General features: G+C 35.3%; 2 protein-coding genes across 9 annotated transcripts; both read left to right on the top strand.

Moving 5' to 3' along the window:
• The first annotated feature begins 502 nt into the window (after positions 1-502).
• Positions 503-6,494, top strand: LOC110698746 (nuclear pore complex protein NUP50A-like). 7 transcript variants are annotated; one of them, XM_021876266.1, is made up of 2 exons: positions 503-702; positions 4,850-6,494. In XM_021876266.1, the coding sequence occupies exon 2, from the start codon at positions 4,888-4,890 to the stop codon at positions 6,157-6,159; it is 1,272 nt and encodes a 423-aa protein (XP_021731958.1). In that variant the 5' UTR covers positions 503-702; positions 4,850-4,887; the 3' UTR covers positions 6,160-6,494. The 7 variants fall into 7 exon arrangements, with proteins under 7 accessions (XP_021731958.1, XP_021731957.1, XP_021731959.1 ...); XM_021876265.1 differs by having other exon boundaries at positions 503-707; positions 4,853-6,494; XM_021876267.1 differs by having other exon boundaries at positions 503-707.
• A 6,615-nt stretch (positions 6,495-13,109) lies between these two features.
• Positions 13,110-21,945, top strand: LOC110698745 (protein MLN51 homolog). Of its 2 annotated transcripts, XM_021876260.1 has the most exons (12): positions 13,111-14,023; positions 16,532-16,634; positions 16,810-17,015; positions 17,103-17,725; positions 17,810-17,923; positions 18,792-18,903; positions 19,871-19,993; positions 20,739-20,797; positions 20,881-20,926; positions 21,014-21,231; positions 21,426-21,517; positions 21,627-21,945. In XM_021876260.1, the coding sequence occupies exons 1-10, from the start codon at positions 13,431-13,433 to the stop codon at positions 21,039-21,041; spliced, it is 2,007 nt and encodes a 668-aa protein (XP_021731952.1). In that variant the 5' UTR covers positions 13,111-13,430; the 3' UTR covers positions 21,042-21,231; positions 21,426-21,517; positions 21,627-21,945. The 2 variants fall into 2 exon arrangements, with proteins under 2 accessions (XP_021731951.1, XP_021731952.1); XM_021876259.1 differs by having other exon boundaries at positions 13,110-14,023; positions 17,103-17,923.
• Positions 21,946-23,200: the final 1,255 nt, after the last annotated feature.

Genomic DNA, 23,200 nt, shown 5'->3' with positions numbered 1-23,200 from the left:
TGGAGGACATCTCCGACAAATGTCTCCACCGTGGAAGGGGCATCTCCGACAGGTGTCTCCACCACGTTGAGACATCTCCGACAGACGTTCGTAACCAACAAAAAAAATAAAAAATAAACTTACCGGTGGCTGACGTTTTACCCCGTAGTTGCTTCTCTTGACGAGGCATGACTGTGGTGGCGGCTATCTTGCGCTTGCCCTGGTCGACGGAGTCTCGCCGGTGTTGCGTGGTGGGCTACTACCGTCGTGAAAAGGTTGTTGTCGTTTAGGCCCTGGTTGACGGAGCTCGGCCGGTGTTGCGTGGTGGGCTGCTGCCGTCGTGAAGAGGTTGTTGTCGTTTAGGTTGGTGTTGTGGGGGTGGTGGCTTGGTGAGCAGTGTGAAGGAGATGGTGATGTATGAGGTAGATTGAATTAGGGGGAAGGGATTATTTATAAGGGTATATAGGTCATTTATAATGTTACCCTTAGTTGGCCGAGTATTTTTATAGTGGGTGTAACAGAATAATACGGTGCACCTTAGTACACCCCATCAATGCTTCTTCAAGCATTGAGTTCCAGTGTCTAACCCTAGCGTCACTACTCACCCCCATTTTTCCTCTCTTTCTCTCTCCTCTGCTCGCTCTCTCCATCACTCCGCCGCCCATCGCCGCCCATCGCCGCCGAATTCCCTCGACACTCGCACCGCCGCAGATTCCTCTATTTGTAAGGTCCTTTATATATGAACTTTTCTTCTTTATTCCGCTTCTCATTTTTATGTGATTTTTACTCGCTTGTTTTAATTAGCTATTTTTATAAACTGAGATCCATTTTTTGAATTTTTATTTGGGATTTTATTGATAATTTTTGCCCGTTTATTGAATTGTTTAGGATAGTTGGGAGATTCGATGTTAAAACTTGCGCTAGTTTAATTATTTGTAATTTTCTGCTTGATTTTTTGTAATATATTTTGTGGGGTTTGATGGCTGATAGGAGTTTTTATTGAAATTTAATTAAAGTGACATAAAATTGAAATTATTCGTGAAATTTTGGGGGTTTTGTGGGTGTTTGTTATTACAATTTCATTGTTAGTGTTGCTGAGAATTGGGTGAATTTTTATTATTTTCAAAATTAAATTAACCTACTTTGTTCTTTATGCGATTCGATTGGTTATTAAAAAAAAATTTGAAAATATAATAAGTATGCTTGTAGTTAATATAGTTTTGATGTCATCTTGTTCTTTTGGTTCTTTGATTATGATATTTACCGTACCATCTATCCATTGTTTATATGAGATTCTGATGGATTGTTTTCTGAATTCATATTCAAGTTTTGTTTATCACCCATTGCCTCACCCTTTTAATCTACTGACTTTCGTGTGGTGGTTGGAAATAAAGCATGCACACATTACACTATTTTGCAGCGCCGCGCATTAATGATATAGTGAATTGGTACTTTGTAATAGGGAAAGTCTAATTATTAAGTTGTTATGTATGGCAAGAAAGATATATAAAAAAATTTTCGTCCCCCCTTCAATTGAATATGGAGTAGTTAAATGTTTGCTATTGAGATTCTGAATCCAGTCAACTTGAAAGGTCGTCTCAGAATCTAATGTGAAACTTATTAATTTTCTTTTCTAATTTGTATTGAATATAATGTGTGGATGTTATTAATTTTTTTTTTATTTTTTTTGTTTGTAAGATCATGATTTTATTACTTCAATTAATAATTTATTTGAACTAAAATAGATGGTTAAAATTTTAACAAACGTATGAATTAGAGTGGGCTGAAGAAAGATAAAAACAATTCACCCACTCCCACTCCAATTCCGACCTGCTCAAAACTTAGGTTAGCTAGCTACAGAGTATTGCACTAAGTTAATTTGTTCTATGGTTGTTTAAACATAGAACAAATTAATTCTCCTGAGGTTAGCTAGCTACAGAGTATTGCACTAAGTTATCAAAGCTTAGGTTATACTTGGTATATATGTGGTTGGTTCATGGCCTTATTACTGAAATATGTGAAGGATGGACTTTGAATTGTTTGTGCTGGTATATATATCTTGGGTCTAAGCATTCCATGGGTTGCTAATAGTTTTAGCTTAAAGTTTGGTGCTGGACTAGATTTAGTTTCTCTAGTGTGCTTTTCTTAATTCGCTGATATAATTAAGTAGTTGATAAGTTGATTACATCTCAAGGATTTGGTATATGGTTATGGCTTATGTTTGATGAAGGAAACATTGACATTCTCCGGTTTTTGAAGTTTATTACTAAAATGTTATGGTGATGTGAGTTTGGGGTTTAAAGGTTGAAATTAGGAATTTGTTATCACTAACAAAATTCCCTTCCCTTTGCTTAGTTTGTGATGGGAATAAGCTGAAAATTTATAGCTAGCTTACCAAAATTTCATTTTACCACCCTTCTCCCTATTACCAATTTACCACCCTCCTCCTTAGTAATTAAATCTTGGGAATAAGGCTTTTTGATTCCCAACCCCCCCCCCCCCCGCTCTTTCTCTCTCCTCTGCTCGCTCTCTCCATCACTCCGCCGCCCATCGCCGCCCATCGCCGCCGAATTCCCTCGACACTCGCACCGCCGCAGATTCCTCTATTTGTAAGGTCCTTTATATATGAACTTTTCTTCTTTATTCCGCTTCTCATTTTTATGTGATTTTTACTCGCTTGTTTTAATTAGCTATTTTTATAAACTGAGATCCATTTTTTGAATTTTTATTTGGGATTTTATTGATAATTTTTGCCTGTTTATTGAATTGTTTAGGATAGTTGGGAGATTCGATGTTAAAACTTGCGCTAGTTTAATTATTTGTAATTTTCTGCTTGATTTTTTGTAATATATTTTGTGGGGTTTGATGGCTGATAGGAGTTTTTATTGAAATTTAATTAAAGTGACATAAAATTGAAATTATTCGTGAAATTTTGGGGGTTTTGTGGGTGTTTGTTATTACAATTTCATTGTTAGTGTTGCTGAGAATTGGGTGAATTTTTATTATTTTCAAAATTAAATTAACCTACTTTGTTCTTTATGCGATTCGATTGGTTATTAAAAAAAAATTTGAAAATATAATAAGTATGCTTGTAGTTAATATAGTTTTGATGTCATCTTGTTCTTTTGGTTCTTTGATTATGATATTTACCGTACCATCTATCCATTGTTTATATGAGATTCTGATGGATTGTTTTCTGAATTCATATTCAAGTTTTGTTTATCACCCATTGCCTCACCCTTTTAATCTACTGACTTTCGTGTGGTGGTTGGAAATAAAGCATGCACACATTACACTATTTTGCAGCGCCGCGCATTAATGATATAGTGAATTGGTACTTTGTAATAGGGAAAGTCTAATTATTAAGTTGTTATGTATGGCAAGAAAGATATATAAAAAAATTTTCGTCCCCCCTTCAATTGAATATGGAGTAGTTAAATGTTTGCTATTGAGATTCTGAATCCAGTCAACTTGAAAAGGTCGTCTCAGAATCTAATGTGAAACTTATTAATTTTCTTTTCTAATTTGTATTGAATATAATGTGTGGATGTTATTAATTTTTTTTTTATTTTTTTTGTTTGTAAGATCATGATTTTATTACTTCAATTAATAATTTATTTGAACTAAAATAGATGGTTAAAATTTTAACAAACGTATGAATTAGAGTGGGCTGAAGAAAGATAAAAACAATTCACCCACTCCCACTCCAATTCCGACCTGCTCAAAACTTAGGTTAGCTAGCTACAGAGTATTGCACTAAGTTAATTTGTTCTATGGTTGTTTAAACATAGAACAAATTAATTCTCCTGAGGTTAGCTAGCTACAGAGTATTGCACTAAGTTATCAAAGCTTAGGTTATACTTGGTATATATGTGGTTGGTTCATGGCCTTATTACTGAAATATGTGAAGGATGGACTTTGAATTGTTTGTGCTGGTATATATATCTTGGGTCTAAGCATTCCATGGGTTGCTAATAGTTTTAGCTTAAAGTTTGGTGCTGGACTAGATTTAGTTTCTCTAGTGTGCTTTTCTTAATTCGCTGATATAATTAAGTAGTTGATAAGTTGATTACATCTCAAGGATTTGGTATATGGTTATGGCTTATGTTTGATGAAGGAAACATTGACATTCTCCGGTTTTTGAAGTTTATTACTAAAATGTTATGGTGATGTGAGTTTGGGGTTTAAAGGTTGAAATTAGGAATTTGTTATCACTAACAAAATTCCCTTCCCTTTGCTTAGTTTGTGATGGAAATAAGCTGAAAATTTATAGCTAGCTTACCAAAATTTCATTTTACCACCCTTCTCCCTATTACCAATTTACCACCCTCCTCCTTAGTAATTAAATCTTGGGAATAAGGCTTTTTGATTCCCAACCCCCCCCCCCCCCCCCCCGCCCGCCAGCCCGTAAATTTCCTTTTTTTTCATCCAATCATGTCAATTCTGATTCTTATTCATCTAATCCTATTCGCTATCCTGTGATTGCTTGTAACATACAGTCATACACCCTTGTTTTATTGTGGTGTTCGAAAGCTACATTGGATCTTGTGTGTCCAACACCCTATGGGTTCACATGGTGCTTACATATCCCTCTTCAATGGGTTCTTCTTCATTAGTGCATCATATGTGGGCCTATTTAAACCCTAAAATATGCAACATTATTAGTTGAGTTATTCAGTTCAATAGATATGTTCTGTAGGGGGTGTTTCTTGTGGATGGATCAATTGATGGGTATTATATGACTAGTTTTAAAGGGATAAGGTTAGACTAGTTTTTTTAATGTTATGCCTTTTGTAGTCTCAAGTTTCTTGAGCAGTCTTTGTCTTGTTCATGCAGTGATATTTGACTCCTTTCTTGAATATCTTTTCAGCAGTCTTTGCCCCCTTGTTGGTAGCTCTTTTATCTCCAATGGGTGATGATAATCAGCCTTCTAAGAAAAGAGCTGCTGGTAGAGAATTATCTCGAGACAATCCTGGTCTTGATGATGAGGAAGAATACGAAGAACCAGCAGGAACTTTCAAGAAAGCAGCTGAGGATGTATTGGCCACAAGAAGAATAGTGAAAGTTCGTCGTCAGCAAACTTCTACAGCACCCTCTGCTCCCTCATCAAATCCTTTCGCCGGAATTCGATTGGTCCCCCCGGCTCCTGCTACTGCAGAAGCACAGACTGCTGAAGACAAAACAGGTGCAGATACCAAAGATGATGCTAACTCAGAATCAGAAACTCAAGTGAAACAAGTAGAACCAAAAGAGACACCTAATGAGGCTACAACAGAATCTAATGCAGATAAGGAGAAAGAAGCACCCACAGAGCAAATAAATGTTGTCAGTCAACCTGATCAAGCTGCTGATGTTACTGCTGCTGAGCCCAAGCCAAGTGATGAGAGAGAAGCTGATGACAGTGCTGTAAAAACAAGTGAAGCTGGTGAAATACAAGCTGATTGTACCAAAGGTGAGAATGATGGCACAAATGACAATGAAAAACCTGATGCAAGTGGGAATGGTGGTGCTGCTTTGAGTTCATTTCAACAACTTTCAAACAGCCAAAATGCATTCACTGGCCTTATGGGCACTGGATTTTCAACCTCTACTTTCTCTTTTGGCTCTCTTCAAAAAGATGGGTCTCCTTCACAGGCATCTCTTCCTACCTTCAGTTTTGGCGCCCCGACTAATGGTAGTACCCCCCTTTTTGGTTCAGTGATGACAGGGACATCCATTGGGACCAAGACTGAAAGTTCCACATTTCGTTCTATGCCAGAGGTACCGACAGAAACAGGGGAAGAGAACGAAGAAACAGTTTTTAATGCTGATTCTGCTCTTTTCGAGTTTCTTGATGGTGGATGGAAAGAACGTGGTAAAGGAGAGGTTAAATTGAACGTCCTAAAAGGGGAAACTCAGAAAGCTCGGTTGGTGATGCGAGCTAAAGGGAATTTGAGATTGATTCTGAATGCAAGTCTTTTTCCTGATATGAAGCTCACAAAGATGGACAAAAAAGGCATCACTTTTGCTTGTGTGAATATCGCTACAGAAGGCAAGGATGGGCTGTCAACATTTGCTCTGAAGTTCAAAGATGGCTCGATTATGGAAGAATTTTTTTCAGCAGTTTCAGCTCACAAGGATAAACCTGCTACGACTGCACTGAAGACTCCAGATAACTCTCCAAAGGCCTCAGATGATTAAAAAGTATATTTGCAAATATCTGCTGGTGTTATTGCATGAGAAGCTGTAACCCTGTAAAACTGATGCTGTTGTCACCAGATACAGGGAAGTGAGGAGGTTGTTCAAGATTTTTGTATGCCAAAGCCCTTTTCTGGGGCGAAAGTGATAAGAAGACAATTACCGCCCCATTTTGTTGTGCGCCTGCACTGTAACATGTCATCAATGAGGTATTTGTCAACTTAGTAACTACTTGTAATCCGGGATGTTGAATAATATGTTAGCATGTTTGTTACTGAATTTGGATCTGGGATATATGGAGCTATGTTATTGCGAATTACATCAGTTATTACTCCTTATTAGGTTTTACTTTGCTGCTTTATTCCATTGATCATCTATGGTTGTTGCTTTGTGTCTGAAGACTGTAGGACTTGACCTAGATTTTTCTTATCTCTTGTCACAATCACAGTGTTTCCACTTTTTAGTTGTTAGTTTTTAAAATTATCATGATTTAATAAGTTTGACTAATTTTTAATGCATCTCATGGACATATATCATATGATTTTGGAAAAGAAAAAAAAAAAACCAGAAAACCACATTGGCACCAATTGAACGATTCCCTATATCCTTTTGTTTCTTTTTTGTTTTTAAAATAAACTTGATTAGGCTAGGTATTAATTGTTGTATTAAAAGTCTGTAGAAACAAATCTCTCAAAAAAAAAGGACTACCCCCCCCCCCCCCCTTTTTAGGTTAAATTTAATCAATGGAACATAATTAGTAGTTCAACTAATGACCTATCAAGTAATGGGTTTCATTACAAATAAATGGATTTGACCCAATTTTGTTGTTTGGGGATAGAAAACATTTGGAAGTGAATTTACTCAATACTATACACTTGTGCAAAATACTCGTAGCCCATAACTTGGATTTGGAAATGCATCATAAAGTATCCTTAATTTCAATTCCATCACCTTGTATTTTCTAGGGTAAATTAAATTATTAAGGAAAAATCATACGACATTTACAAGAGAAATTAAAACAGTAAATACAATTTTATAACAATAAGTGAATAGTATGGGATCAAGGAAGTAATTTTGTATTAACTTAGTTTAGTCTAATCCATTCATTTCACTTAAATTCATATTAATTTCAACTCTATAAAAACCTTTATTATTATTCGTCCCAAAATAGAAGCAATGCTTTCAGTGAATTGGCATAGAATTTTAGGCACTTTAAATGACTTTTTATTTTATTGGGTGAGAGACCGAGAGTTGGATATTGGAGTATATTTTGTAGTATAGTTAGAGCAACTCCAATGGCAAGCTAATTGTCAAATTAGTTTGTTATGCCACACACAAGCTTTCTAGCTAGTTTGAGCCCAGTGGCTAGCTATTAGCTTACTACTTAAATTATTAAATTACTAGATGGAAGCCCGTGCAATGCACAGTTTTTTAATCTTAAGATTTTTAATTATTTGATTTATTGTATTTAATAATTTCAGACAAAATTACAAAAGTTTAATATTTTTTTTTACTATAATTTATAATGAATTTATTAAATATAAATAAATTGTAAATATGATATTTTTTTCCGTTATATAAAATCTTTAATGTGAAATGATAAATTTTTAATAATTTAAATCCTAAATCATTATTCATTGTTTTACCATATCTTTTATTTCAATAGCATCACCAACCTCGTCCACAACCAACCTACTACATCAATGGATAAATTGAACCGTGAAATGTTAGCCAAATTAAACTGAAATTGATATAAATTAAATCTTTACATTTATATAAAATAAATCAATATATTTACCAATAAATTAAAAATTATTGCGATATATAAAAACAAATCTATGCATTGGAATTTTTTCATCATCTCCAAAAATAACCAAAGCCATCCATATATTAAGTATACAACATCTAACCGAATGCCATTACATAAACAAATAATCGTTAAGTATCCTAAATAAATACAATGTAACTAATAATAACAAATATAAATTTAAACATAAGATTTTAAAAATTACCCGGACATTGATGAAATAAAGCTAACACAAAATTACTAACACGAAATTCGCTTGATGGGGTTTTGTATTGATACGAAATTTTATTTGTGTCGTATGATGTGTTAGATCTGCATGTAAAAAAACATTTAGTAAATAAAACATAAACACATAATCGTTGAGTATCCCAAATTAATACAATGCAAATAATAATTAGTAATACTAATTTAAACATAGGAATTTAAAAATTAAACTAAAAATTACCCGGCCACTGATGACCAAAAATTAACACAAAATTACTAACCCAAAATTCGCTTGATGGGGTTTTTTATTGATACGAAATTTTGTTTGTTTCGTATGATGTGTCAATTTATAATGGTAGGTATAACAAAGTTTAATTTAATTATAATTAACGAATAATTTGTATTTCTTATCATAAATACTATCAAAAGTTTTCTTATAATGATAGGTATCAAACTTTATTATAAGCGTTTATCATTTATATATTTTTTAGTATATTTTTTTTGGTTTCTTATACTCGTAGTATTGAATTAATATATTTATCTTTTCCTATATTTTTACTTTATTTTTTTTCATTAAAATAATTTAATTCGTGGATTATAATCTATGTGGCATTAAAATTTTAGATATATCAAATCTAATTCGTTACAATAATCTAGGTGGCGACATAATTTTTTATTTTAAAACTAAAATACAAATCTTTCTTCTTATTGGTCGAAATAAGTATATTTCTTACGTGGCGCTCCGAATGCTCTCCAAAAATGCCTACTTTTTTATTTATATATATATATATTAGATTATTTTCATATTAATTACTAATTTACATTTAGCATTTTCTTTTTGGCAAGTTATTTTCAAGCAAAGGCTAATTTGAATATTTGAGCTTCAATAGTCAAGCTAGTAGTTAGAAACTATTTAAAACTGTAATCAACTCCCTAGCTACAACTAATGGACTGATTTCTTTTTAAGAATTTTAGTTTAAAAGTGTGTCATTACTTTTTAAGAAAGTGAGTGATTTTAGGCAAGTAATGACACACTTTTAAACTATTTAAAATTGCAAGCAAGTCCCCATCTACAAACATTGACAAAGAATTTTAGGCACTTAAAAGTGTGCCATTGCTTTTTAGGAAAAATTACCCGTAATAATCCCACCTTTGCCTCATTCGCCCAAAATAATCCCACCTTTTGATTATTTTTAAATAATCCGACCTTTGATGTCAATTTGCTGAAAATGGTCCCAACCGGTCATGTAACTTATTATAACAAGTTATGTGACACGTGGCGGCTTGTGATTGGTCAAAAAAATAAAAATTTAATAAAATAAAATAATTTTTTTAAATAAAAGTTAAATTTTTTAAGAAAAAATAAATTCAAAATCCACCAGCCCAAACCACCCTCCCCGCTGCTTGACTCCCCTATCCCGCGACTCCAGAGCCGGCGCTTGCGCTGCGGCCGACCCCCTCCCCTCCCTCCCTCACAGAAAACCACGAAAATCATCCCCCACCCTCAAAAACCCCTTCTCCATCCCGATTTCGGCCCCTCTCCCCTTCCCCCATCCCGATTCCGACCTCCCTCCCCTTCCCCCACCTCGAGTTCGGCCTACCTCACCTTCCCGTGCCCCGATTTTGGCCTCTCTTTTCAGAGCAACCACCCACAATAGCGACAACATTGCGGTGGCTGGGGCTGCAATTCGTCAGTGGTGTCTGGGGCTTCAAATCGACAGTGGCTAGGGCTTCAAATCGGTAGTGTCTGGGGCTTCAAATTGGCGGTGGCTGGCTGCAATTCGGCGACGGTGGCTGAGGCTTCAAATCGGTAGGGCCTGGGTCTGGGAGAGGGTGGTTGGGGCTGCTTGGTTTTTTTTTTATTTTTTTATTTTTAAATTCATTTTTTTTAATTTAAAAATTTAGACAAATCGTGTGGTGACACGTATGCTTTAAACCAAAAATAAATAAATTACCTATTTAACAGGTAACCGGTCACTTAGGACCATTTTCAGCGAATTGACATTAAAGGTCGGATTATTAAAAAATAATCGAAAGTAGGGCTGAGCAAAACCGGGTACCCAGTTAAAAAACTAAGGACCCGGTCCCGGAACCGGTTACTACCGGGTCTAAGATTTTGGAACCGGACCCGGAACTGGTAACAACCGGGTCCGACCATTTGAGATCTGGAACCAAAACCGCTGGGAACCGGTTCCATAACCTGGTACCCGATTTTTGAAATTAAATTTTCTGAACCTAAGGAGCAATCACATAGCAGTAGCAGCAGATATTGAAGGGGTAATGAAACGACAAAAATCACAGATTCACATTTCATAACATTGTTCAGCAATCACAGATTCTGAGCATTGTGAAACGAAAATGGAACGAAAACCGCATTACCCTAAATGAAAACCCCAACAAAATTTGTACTTAAAATTTAAAAAAATAAAATAAAATAAAAGCAGAATTGAAGTGTAACAAAAAAGAAGAACCAAAAAGTGAGAAAAATGGCTTAGATAGTCGGATCTAGAAAGAGAAAGAACAATGGCGAGGCGGTGAAGAAGAAGATAAATCAACCAGCGATGAAGCTTCTGCTTCAGTGCCATTCTAGTATTCCCTCTCATCTTCAAGATGGATCTTCTTTTGCTTCAGATTTCCAGTATTCTAAATCTTCTGACGAATGGTGATGTGGTGAAAAAATAAGATTAAGAAATGCTTGAGAACGAAACAGAGAAGAGAACGAGACCGAGATACTCTTTGAATTGCTGATGAATGGTGAAGGACTGAAGGTGGAGGCCGGCAATGATTCAAAAAAAAAAAACCCTAAATAAAGTGAAGTGTAGTGAAGACTGAAGAGCTAAAGACTGAAGAATGAAGATGAAGAACCGTGAAAACTGAAAACATAAAATTGGACTTTGGGCCTTATTTCATATGGGTAATGGACTAATGTCTAACGGGTATTGGGTCTTAAAAAAACTTAAAATTTATAACCGAACCGAGTACCCAGTGGGTACTGGGTCCGAAAATTCAGGACCCGGTCCCGGAACCGGTGAGACCAGTTCCGGATTCGGACCCGGCGGGTCCTAACCGGTTCCGGGTCCGGTACCGAATACCCTGAGTCTTTGCTCACCCCTAATCGAAAGATAGGATTATTTTGGGCAAATGAGGCAAAGGTCAGATTATTGTGGACAATTTTTCCTACTTTTTAGAAATGTGGGTGATTTCTTTTAAGTTTCTACAGTATATAAAATAATAAGTAAAGTGGTCCCAAAAGTAAGAGAAATATGGAGTAATAAAGAAGTTAGGAGCAACTCTAATGGTTAGCTAATTGTCAAAATTAGCTTGCCACACCACATAAGTTTTTAAACTAATTGTTATTTCAGCTAATTTGAGCTCCAATGGCTAGCTATTAGCTTACTAAAAAAAATGAACCCCACCTTCTTCATTAACTTTTTATATTTCATTTTATTTATCTATTTTGGCAAGTTTCATTTTAATTATCTATTAACTTTGCTTGGCCAAGCTAGTTGCATTTTCTAGCTCCAATGGTCAAGCTAGTAGCTAGGAATTATTTAAAATTGTAAGTAAGAGCCTAGGTACAGTTCTATGACCATTGAAGGTAGCTACTAGCTAGGGACTTGCTTGTAATTTAGAAAATTTTCTAGCTACTAGCTTGACCATTAGATCTAAAAAATAAGATTAGCAGCCAAGCTAATTTGCTTGAGAAAAAAACTTGTCAAAAAAAGGCGTTGATATTTTAATAAAAAAATTTAAAAAGCTAATTAAAAAATTAAGTGTCATTTAAATCACAAGCTAGTATCACAAAACTAGCTACAAAAGAAATTAGCTTATATTAAAATCTTATGTGGCATAACAAGTTAATTTGCTAATTAATTTATCATTAGAGTGGCTCTTAATGGATCATGCCTTTTACATAGGTGTTGCAACTATTTGGGATAATTTTATGAAGAAAAAGACGAGCATAATTCAAAATTGAGGGATTATATCATCGTTTTATGAAGACAAAATCAAATCACTTATTTTTGTGAAAAAAAATTATGTTTCATTTAGAAACTTTATTATTTTATTCATCCCTCCGCCCCAAATTATTATAATGACCTTGCATTTCATCTTTTTTTCTTAATTTGTTATCTCCTTAGTCATTATTGTTTGTTCATGTTATTTTATAATCACTTTTTGCAAACACATATACAAGAAACAAAAAAATTAATCAAAGGGTTTAATTTTTCAAAACCACTACACCCAAATTCATCAATTATCTTCAAGAGGAGTCTAGTACATCTCTCAAAATGTACCAAATCTCACATTAACTCATTAAGGGCGTTTGGTTCATAAAGTAGTATGAGTTTGAAATTAGGAATAAAATAGGGTGGTATGAGGTTAGAACTTGATTTTTATTACCTTGCATTTGGTTGTTGTTAATTTTTTTTCTTTCTATATACCTAGAGGTAAAGGAAGCACCCATTAATCAATTAGGTTGAAATTAGCCACTTTTTTTTCTGTAATTTTATTTTATTTATTTATTTTTTTTTAAAAAAAAAAAATGGGAAGAGAAGTTGATGAATTGACAAACTACGCAATTTATTAGATGAAATATCATAGTACCATTTTGTATATCAGACTTATAAACTTGAATTTTCTCTATAGAGGTATGATATGAACCATATCTACCAACTTTACTCTGAGTATCTAAACGACTAAACCTCATACCCCGAGGTAAGGGTTTAGAAATTAAAATTTCTTTAACAAACATTAGGTTTGGTTTTTGCTCATTCCGAACTCATATCTCATACCTAAAACCTATAAACGCAACGTTCTTTAGGTATAATTTCACTCTTTTGTATACTCAACCTATAAGTTCGAAAGAAAAAGTTTACGAGAGTGATATGCATATATCGAGGATAATCGGACTTGCCGACAAAGCCCTTGTAGAAGAATTAAGATAAACCCGGTGCTCTTCATCTCCCTCTCCTTTAAAAAAAAAAGGCTTTTAAAACCAATCAAAAACCTTCTCAAAACTTCCACTCTCTCTCTCCTGTTGTCACGCAGGAAGAAGACCCAAATTTCTTTTACCCGATTTATAAAGTCTTCTCTTTATTTTCTCAATTATTTGCTGACGAAATTTTCCTTATTAATCTTCCTAATTCTTCGTTAATGTTCTCTCTCCTACGAATGAAAATCTAGGGTTTCGATTTCGGGAGAAATTCATCACAAATTCCATCGATTTGGTCCGAAAAGAGGGGGAAATTATTAGGGTTTTAGAATGGAGAAGATGGCGGGAGAAGGAGAAGAAGAGATTGAGTACGAGAGTGATCCAGAGGAAGCGAAGATGTCGTTGAAGATGCGAAGGAGAGAAGCGAGCGATGATGAGGAGGAAGAAGATGAGGAAGAGGAGGAGGAGGAGAGAGAGAGGGAGGTTGAGAGGCGGAGGAGAGAGGCGGCGTTGCCGAGGTCGGGGATCGTTGATTCCGAGGGTGAATCTGATGGGCAAGGTGCTGCGGCGGACTACGATGATGATGAGGAGGAGGAGGATGAGGAGGAGGATGGAGAGGAGTATTATGATGAGCAGGAGTATGAAGTGGAGGGAGTTGTTGTTTTTGATGCGTATGATGGGGGAGAAGTTGGTGGGCAGGGTGTGGGTGTGGGAGGTGAGGTTTCGGAGGCGGGGAAGGCGGTGGGGGAAGCCGATGAGAGTGGGAAGACGGGCGAGGGCGGTGAGGGGGAAGGTGAGGGTGAGGGTGAGGGTGGGCAAGGTGAAGGGGAGAAGAAGGAGAATGAGCCATTTGCTGTACCTACTACCGGGGCGTTTTATATGCATGATGATCGGTTTAAGGATAATGCTGGTGGTCGTCACAGGTATTGCTTTTAAGTTATGCCCGGTATTTTCGAATTTTGTATTGTATATTATTTGTATCTATTTCGTTTACTGATTACAATTGGGTTTATTGTTGTTATATTCATAATTTTATGTGGGAAATAGAGAGAGGACAATTGGAATAATCTTGTGTTTCTGAGTGGTAGTGTAAAGAATTTATGGATAATAAAGTTGAGGGTATATAGTGTGGAATCTAAATGATTGATGATTGATGTCGATACTTGGGATTAAAGAGATACTGAGATGGATAAGGCAGGATCTCTAGAAAATAAATAAAGGTTGTAATAGTGATGTATAGAATTTGAGGGAGTTGCATAGCATTTGGATGTCGAGTAAAGAGGATTGTAGCCCTTTTATTTGACATGTATTGCTATGAATTGGATACTTCCTTTTGCCTTTATTCGTGTGAATAATACATGAATGTAATGTTATGTTTGGAGAACCTCCTCCTTGTACCTGGATACAGCCAGGTGTACCCAAAGGTATATTTACTGCTCATTGGAAATTTGGGGCTGTGTTTCGCTCATCGAATCAAACAAATGAGTAACAAATTAACCTTGGGTACACCTAGATAAGAATTTTTACTGTGTTTGAAACTATCTCAAGGAAAAGCTCCATTCGTCTTAGTTCATCATTTCAACAGAAAAAAGTGTCATGTATGTTACTCTCCCTGTGTTCGTATCTAAAAGAAATAAAAGGCAATCAAATATGAAACATGTTTTCAGTGTCTGCATCAGCTTATTGGTTACTTTTTTGTAACTTCTCATGAACTGGATAATGTTATTGAGCACTGTTTCTTTTGAATAATATATACAGTTAAGGAGATGGGAGTTATTGTATACTATAACTTAAGAACATAATTAGTGTGGTATGAAGAACATGTTTGCAGGATTATTTTAAGCATCCAGTAGGATACCTGTTCCCAAAGCAAGACTTTCAATTTTCTGTGACAAATAACTTTCTGAGTGTATGTTATTAGGCAAGAACAACACTAACATTACCCTTAAACCTTTTTTCTTCAAAAATTGGGGTTGGTTGCATGTTGCAAGAAATTGCTTAATTAGAATTTTTTTTTTTTTTTTTTTATCAGACAATGTCATCTATGGTTTTCGCCATTTTGGAGATGTAATTGTGTTAATTGTTGTTTCCTCTTTTCTTCATTTTTCTTCATTTACTTTTAAGGTGTCTAAATGTCCCTTTCGGCACATTATATATGTTGTGTGTGTAAAATGTTTTGCTGCCAGAATAGTGTCATACTCTTTTGTAACACTTCTTTGGTCACTTTGACTGAGTTGACTCGCATCATAAACTAGAGGAATGGAAGTTTTAACTTAGGGGACCCGTTCGACATCACTGTAGTTTTCAGGTTTTTGGTTTTGTATTTTTGAAAGAATTAGAAATGAGGTTATTCGCAAGAAAGTAGGTGTGACAGGCATTGCTGACAAACTAAGGGAAAATCGCCTTTGTTGGTTTGGGCATGTAAGACGGAGACTTGAGGGTGCACCGGTACGAAGAATGGAAGAGTGGGACCATGGAGGGGTTAAACGAGAGAGAGAGAGAGAGAGATCGAAAATGACTTGGTTGGAAGGAGTTAGGAAGGATATGAAGTATATGGATTTACATGAGGATGAGGCATTGGATCGTAAGGGATGGAGAAGGAAGATTTTGGTCGATGATTACACGGAATAATCAAATTTGGTTCAGGTAGCCGACCTCACTTATGGGATTAAGGCTTTGATTAATTGTTTGATATATTATATGTGTTATATAAATACTAAAACATTACTCAAACCTATTGAAATCATGATTGTTTAGAAAACTAACTACTAGAAACTGGAAACCACTTTTCCTGTTTTTTTTTTTTTTTTTTTTTTTTTTTTTTTTTTTTTTTGGTTTTTTGTTTTAAAAATAACAGAATACTAAAAAAAGAAACCATTACGAACAAGCCCTTAGTTCTTTTGTTTCTATTGCTAGTATCATATATATATTTCTCTCAGTAGGTGTTTGGCTGTTTGCTATGTAATTGTTATTGCTCATTAGTGCAATTGTAATGAAAGCTTGATATATAACTAGGAAAGAAGGCCTGATTTTTCCTCGTGGTGGTGTTCTGTTTCCTTTTACTTTCTCAAGGGAGGTGGAAAGGATACCATGCCTTTTGAATTATGGAGAAAAAGTTTCTATACAGTGTAATTTGTTAAAATTTTGCTCAGTTTTCTTAGGGAGGAGAAGTTTATTATGCCTTGTTTATATTTGCTTAGGATTTCTCTTAGTTCTGTCTAGTTTTCTGTGCTGACTTTGATACCGGTTATGTGAGGCCTTGTAGCCCATACTCAGATTTTTACTTATAACAAGAAAAAATTCAGAGGTCTTGTGTCAGGCTGTGTACAGTTGTCTTTCCCTTAATTCTTTATTGTCGACGGCTTTGCATTGCTGATTTAGTGCTCTTATCTCTGTTTTAAATAAATTTATTCAACTTCTGCTCTTATTAGGCGAACCTTTGGTGGTAGAAAGTTGTGGGAATCCAAAGATGAGAGGAAATGGGGGCATGATAAATTTGAGGAAATGAACACGTCAGACAGGCATTTTGAGGAGGTAAATGTTCTTTGTTGCTATTTTTCTTGTGCTTTTTTTTATCGTCATTTGCAAAATTGTACTGGCTCATGCACAGCTACATCATTATTTTTATGTAGCTCAATGGAAGTCTATCGATTTTGATGAATTTGCTTCTACATATTTTTTGTTATTCATTATATTTGATTATTATCAGGGAAGAAGGTCTTCTAGAGGATCTTCTCGAGGCCGTGGGAAAGCTAGAGGTCCAGATCGTGGGTTTGCTCGCGGGAGCAGAATGAGAGGATATGATGGTAACAACAATCAAAGTGCTCCCCCGAGGGATGTGAGAGGAAGAGGACCTAGAAGATATCAACCCTCGATGAAGAATAGGAGTGAAACATTCCAACCACATAACAAACAGTGAGGACTCTGAAATTTCTACTCCATGGTTGTGCATTTTTTTCTTTTTTTCTTTCTATTTTTTAAAAAATATTTATTACTTCTCAGATTGGCCAAGTCGCTGGACAAAAAATCGCATGCTGGTTCTGGCAGAGCAGCTGCTTCAACAGCTAGCCTTGATATGGAGCATGAATCAGTTCCGGCTAAGAAAGTCGCATCCAATTTAAACTCTGCTTCCCCTCCTTTTTATCCGTCAGCCACATCCAATAAAGATGTTGCATTGCCTCAAAAAAAAGAAGCTCAAGCTGGAAATCATAGCAGGAATATTCGCCCTTCTGCTGTAGACCATAATTTTTCTGTGCCACATTCAACTTCAATGTTGCGAGGGAAGAATGTAATTGATTCTATGGGTATGGACAAGCTGCACATTAATGATCCAGTTCCTCCAGCCAAGCCATTGAATAATGTGCATATGCAATCTTCTGCTTCTCCATCAGTTGGTGCTGCTCAGATGACTCCGTCTAGAGCACAGGGAAGGGGAGTATCGCCATCTGGACCCTCCATATTTCAACCTCAAACCAATAACCAATTTAAGAAAGTTTCACCACCAGCACCTCAAGTTTCCCAGCAGACTCCTGTGCAAAGCCGAGGTCAGACTTCTCAGCAGACTTCAGGTCAGCAACTTGTCCAACGCCCTCCTGGTGGCTCTCAAAGTTCTCCTCCAAAAACAGGTTTGTCGAAAAATACATTTGAACCTGGAAACTTTGATTCCCCATTAGAATCTGGTAAATCTAAGATTGTTGTGGCTGGAAAAGGAAAAGGAAATGCCCAGGGAACTGGTAGGGGTGCGCTTGTGTATGGTGGTGGTGGACCAGGTGGTAACATGGGTTCTGGTGATCCAAACCTTCCAGCTTTCTTCCCAGCTAACTGTAAGTTTTCTTTTCTTGCTGGATATATATTTTTTGTTTGCGTGTTTGACCTTCTGAAAATTGATTACTTTGAATTCAGTGGACTAACTTTGGTTAACTGAATTTAGGCTTCTGCTTTGGTGAAACCGGAGTTAGTGCACCAAAGTAGAAGTCACCTGGTGGTTGTAGTTCTTTTTATTTTTTAATGTTTTTCTACTTGAATCAACACATATTGTTAAACTAAAATGTTTTTGTTCCAGATTAAGCCTGTTGGTTTTATGGGCTGCTTGACCCAATCCTGAGAATTCTCCTATGATCTGGTTTAATCAATAGTACATTGGCTAATTTATGTAATATAACTAATGGATTTATCTCGGAATCCATATAAATGTTGAATTGTCAATTAAACAACAGTTTTATGTACAAGTCAGTTTTGGTCGAAAGTTTAATTATTTAGATAGTAAGAAAGTGCGCATAATTGAATGTTCATTATCTAACTAACCTTTTCAAAAATTATATCTGCTATTTGGTATACTTCGTCCGTTTTTTTCTTTTTTTTAGTTGCATCACTTTGCAAATTGTAGAATCCTAGGCAATTTTTGGAGATGAGACATGAGAGATAGAGAGAATAACAAAATGGACCCATGTGATAGGAGAGAGATAGGGAGTGTTTATTAAATAAAAAGGAAAGTGGTGCAACTAAAAAAACGGAGGAAGTATGAGAAATGAGAATCATCAGATACCATCTTTTTTTGTTTCATTGATTTTTTTAATAAAATATTCTTTCCCTCTTATATCACAAGGCTTACTGCAGAATGTATTTGTTTTCCTTTTTACCCCCTTGTTTGTGAGAAATATGTTATAACATTACTTGTTGGGCTTTATGCAGTTATGCAATTTGGGGGCCAGCATCCTGGAGGTATTGGAGTTCCTGCCGTTGGAATGGCATTTCCTGGATATGTTGCTCAGCCAAATGGTCTTGGAAATTCTGAAATGACATGGTATGTACACTTGTTTGTTGCTGTTTCCTTCCAGAAAGATGCTCGGTCAGAAATAGGCAATGCCAATTTGCTATTCTGTATACTTGACATTTTTAGAATAACAGTGCTATTTTAGAATTTGTGCATTAGCTTAAATAAAAGACGGTCATTAAAGTGATTTTACAATGGAGAGTAAGCCATGAAGATTAAAGGATTGAACTGGTGCATTTTGGCTGTAGAATGCTTTAATTATAATGTTTTACGGAGTATATGTTTTTTGATCAACCATATTCAGTGTGTGCTAATGTGTATAATTCGGAACCACAATTTTATTTTTACTTACTCCAGTCAAGTCACCTGATTGAGCAATGTGTCTTTGTATGTATTGCTCCAGTTCTACCTCTTGTTCTATATGTTGCAGTTAAAAATCTTTGGAATTCATCTTTGGTTTTTGTCTTTGTGGTGTTTAATTTGTTGTTAAAGTTCTGTCTTTGATTCATGGCTACTCAGTCTTGATTGGTCTTTTCAATCTGTTGGATTTCAGTTGTCTTCCTGTTATCATGTGCAGAATCAAAGATTTGTGGAGTTGCGTCATAGACTCATTGTTTTGATTGTTTTCGCTTATTCATTTGGTTTACTTTTGGCCCAATCCACTTTCATGTGTACACAGAAATACATAATAACAGATACATGAGCCTTTTTTTTTATTTGAAGTATTACAGGTCTTTGAGAATTTAAGAAAACTTTATTTTCCTGGAAGCCTAATAATGTGTTAACTTGATAGAGATTTATGATTAGAATTACCTTTAAATTTGAATGTATTTATGCTCTTGTTACTCCACCATTGATTCTCTGCATGTTGAGCTCTATATGTTTGGACTTTGGAGTATCACTTGTTTTCAATATCTTTGTTGCGTGAAGTCTGATTCACCTTGTAATTCATTATATGACTTTATACTTAATAGTGTTGCTTTTTGGATGTGTTCAGGTTACCTGTTCTAGCAAGTGCAGCAGGTGCTCTGGGAGCCTCATATTGTAACCCTTATATGGCTGTTGATGGTTCTTACAATCCTCGACCAACAGGGCAACCATCAGCCTTGCCTGCTTCTAGGTCCGTACTATACTCGAAACTTTGTTGTGTATTAATAAAACTGTTACAGTGTACCTTATTTAACTCTTGAATATAGCATGTATAGATATCATTCAAGTTGTCTGCACTTTGATATAGTTGAACCTATTCAAATAAGCAGTCAGAGGAAGATGTTCAATTTTTTACATCCCTTCTTTGTTGTTTACCGTTGTGAACAATTCTTAATTGCTTCGAAGACTGTAGGTAGATAAGGCTTGCAATCTTTTTTATATGTGCTCCTTTTTGATAACATTGATGCCTTATCGCTGCCTTGTGTGGTGTTATTATTATTATTGTTATTATTTTTTTTGTTGTGCCAACTGAGCTAAAGAAACAGATTATGGTTTGTACTAAAATGTGTGTTACGTCATGATTCGTGAAATTTGTGTCAAAGGATGTTTGGTCAGATTTTATTCTGTCATTTGTATCTCTTCTGAATCCTTTGATCATTAGAAATGCACACTCACAGAATGTTCTGTGTATCCAACTCATCCCCCTTAAACTATATACGTGTAATGATCGTACTATGACTGGTGTTTGTAATTAGAATCATTGAAAGGGCAAGGTATGCTTTGATTTTAAGCCTATGCTTCTTTCCGCTTTCAGCTCATTGCCTGTTATATTTGCGTTTGCTGGCCACCTTAACTCTAAAGCTCAAATATTGTGTTGGCAATATGTTTCCCTTTGGCCTTTGTCTCAGAGCTTAACAATCTTCTTTCTTTTGCAGCAAGGAGAATAATAATCTTAGCAAACCTAGCAGTGAATTAAAACTTCCACAAATATCTGGTAAATATACAAATATTATAGCTTTTAAATGGTACTGTCTGTCACTGTTATCTTTTTATTAATCTGATTCTGTTTGGTTGCAGATGTGGCTAATGATGAGTTTAGTCAGAGACAAAATAAGCCTCGCAGGTGGATAGAACTCAGAGATGTCCTTATATAAACGTTGCTTTTGTCCTCTTTTCTTACTGATTAGTTGTTCCCTTTTCCATTTTACAGATACTCAGAGATGAATTTTAGCCAGTGAAGTACATATTGAAGTTTCTGCCTGTTCAAATAAGATTTTGGAAGTTGTTTCCTTGAAATTGAAAATAGGTCGTTGTGGTTGGCTTAAGAACTCCGGTTTATTCTCATCATAAGGCTCTCTTTCTGACTCCCATTTGTGTTCTTGCGCCCTTGCGCTAGACCACATTGGGCTTTCTGTGTCTCAGAGATAGGTAAGGAATTTTCCCAATGATTGGCGTGAAATTCTTGAAAGTTCCATTTATGCACATTACTGTTACTTTCAAGTGGCGGCATTGGAAATGTAATTGATTGCAACAATTTTCTAGGATTCACAGTTATATTTTATAACTTTCAGCTGTGCTTATGGGTATTTATGAGGCTATCTTTTTCTTTGTATGGCTTGCAGTTAATATGGTATGCGTCTGCTCAAGCTGTTCTCAGTTTAGGAAGATTGTTGCCGTGAAATGGGTTGGTTTGTAGCTTGCTGTTTGATATGCGGTATGGATCATGGACCAAATTATTCTTTTCATTGATTCATTGATTGGGTTTGTTGCCTTGGCTGATAGCAATATAAGTGTGTTGGTGTTCCGTGCTTCTATGGTTTTAGGTTTTCTGGTGGCTTGGTTTTCATGAAGGCTCGTTCAGTACACATGGCTTTTTTGAGGAAGTGTTTGCAGAAGATGTTCGAAAAGCCAGACTTAATGTGCTATATACATATCTAGCTATTTTTTTTTTCTTGTTGATGTCGTGAATGGGCTTTTTAGCTTGTGCTGTTTACCTTTCTATTCTATTCTATTCCTGTTTATGAGTTAATGTTGGCCGCATTGTTTATTATTTCTTTGTTATTTTTCGTTTGGGGGTTAAACCTGCTTATTATCAATGTTTTTTTTTTGGACTGCTTTGATTATTGAGTGTTTTCATCACTAGATTTTTGCTTGGATGAACGAACATTTGCTAAATTAGATTAAGCTTTTGTTTTGTGAGGAGTAACGACTTGTTTGATAGGTGGTGATAATTGATGCTATGGGAATATGAACTCTACTTATTCTTTCTTTTTTAATGGCTAGTTTGGTCTCTCACCTTGTAAGGTTTTTGCGTATTGCTAGTATTTGTGATCCTGATTATTTTATTCAACTTGGCCTTAGAAGGTTTTATCGGAGCAACCAAGCCAAGGTCATAAATATGTTTGTATTTTGCATAATACTCCCTTCGTTTTTAATTACTTGTTCCACTTTTCATTTTCGGCCGTTTTTAATTACTTCCTCTATTTTCTTATTTAGAAAGCTTTTATAATATTTAATTCATTTATCTCAACTAGTGGTTCTAACATAAATTATATTTTATTAATTTTATATTTTCTCTCCTCCAATTCTCTCAACTATTTTTGCTTTTTACAATTTTTATTCTTTCACCAACCTCACTACCTCTATATTTTATTACTTCTCTAATTTCTTCTAAAACTCCACGCATGGAAAAATGGAGCAAGTAATTAAAAGCGAAGTGAGTACTCTTATGAAATACTCATTTTTTACGGGTTAACCATTATTGCTTACGAAGTATTATTATCCTTCCCATCCCTATCGTAAAAACATTGTTACCCCTGTTCCTGATTTCCCTTAGTTACCCCTCCTCAATTCCCGATTTGTAAAATTGTAACTGAGGTTCCATTATTTTTTTTTTCGATTGAGTAACTGTTATTGCTCATTTATGCTTCACTGAATCAAATTAACCATGAAGTTCAACTCTATCTATTATTTGGTCAAGGACAACAGTATTTTTTTCAAGGGTCACCAACTTGTACTTGAAAATACAAGGAACTTGTAATTTTGTGTGGCAAACTTAATCTTGAAGGTATATTTGAATGCGTGATGCAGAATAATTAATTTTTTTTATGTTTAATTCAGTTTATTTATTGCAAATTGTCAGATTTGATGATCAAGTTGGGTTATTTAGAAATCAGTGTTACTCCATAAACAATGATATAATTTGTAATGGTATATCTTTAGTACAAGTTTGCACCATGTATAATTTCACTATACATTTTTTTTTATGTGATGTTCAAGTTTCGTGTAAATATAATAAAAAACAATCGATACAATAATCTTAAGAGTTAGCAATCCTCACATTGTGATTGACATCCATGAAAGATATTAAAGAGTCAGCGCAGCGGTCTTCACATTG

This window comes from Chenopodium quinoa, unplaced genomic scaffold, assembly GCF_001683475.1.
Source record: "Chenopodium quinoa cultivar QQ74 unplaced genomic scaffold, ASM168347v1, whole genome shotgun sequence".
In the NCBI taxonomy this organism is placed as follows: Eukaryota; Viridiplantae; Streptophyta; class Magnoliopsida; order Caryophyllales; family Amaranthaceae; genus Chenopodium; species Chenopodium quinoa.
Note: the sequence above shows the minus strand (reverse complement) of the source record. Positions and strands in the feature narration are given on the sequence as shown.

Coding starts and splice junctions, on each gene's coding strand:
- LOC110698746 (XM_021876266.1), top strand. CDS start 4,888: ATGGGTGATGATAATCAGCCTTCTAAGAAAAGAGCTGCTGGTAGAGAA.
- LOC110698745 (XM_021876259.1), top strand. CDS start 13,431: ATGGAGAAGATGGCGGGAGAAGGAGAAGAAGAGATTGAGTACGAGAGT. Junction 14,024..16,531: donor AATGCTGGTGGTCGTCACAG/GTATTGCTTTTA, acceptor TGCTCTTATTAG/GCGAACCTTTGGTGGTAGAA. Junction 20,927..21,013: donor AGACAAAATAAGCCTCGCAG/GTGGATAGAACT, acceptor TCCATTTTACAG/ATACTCAGAGATGAATTTTA.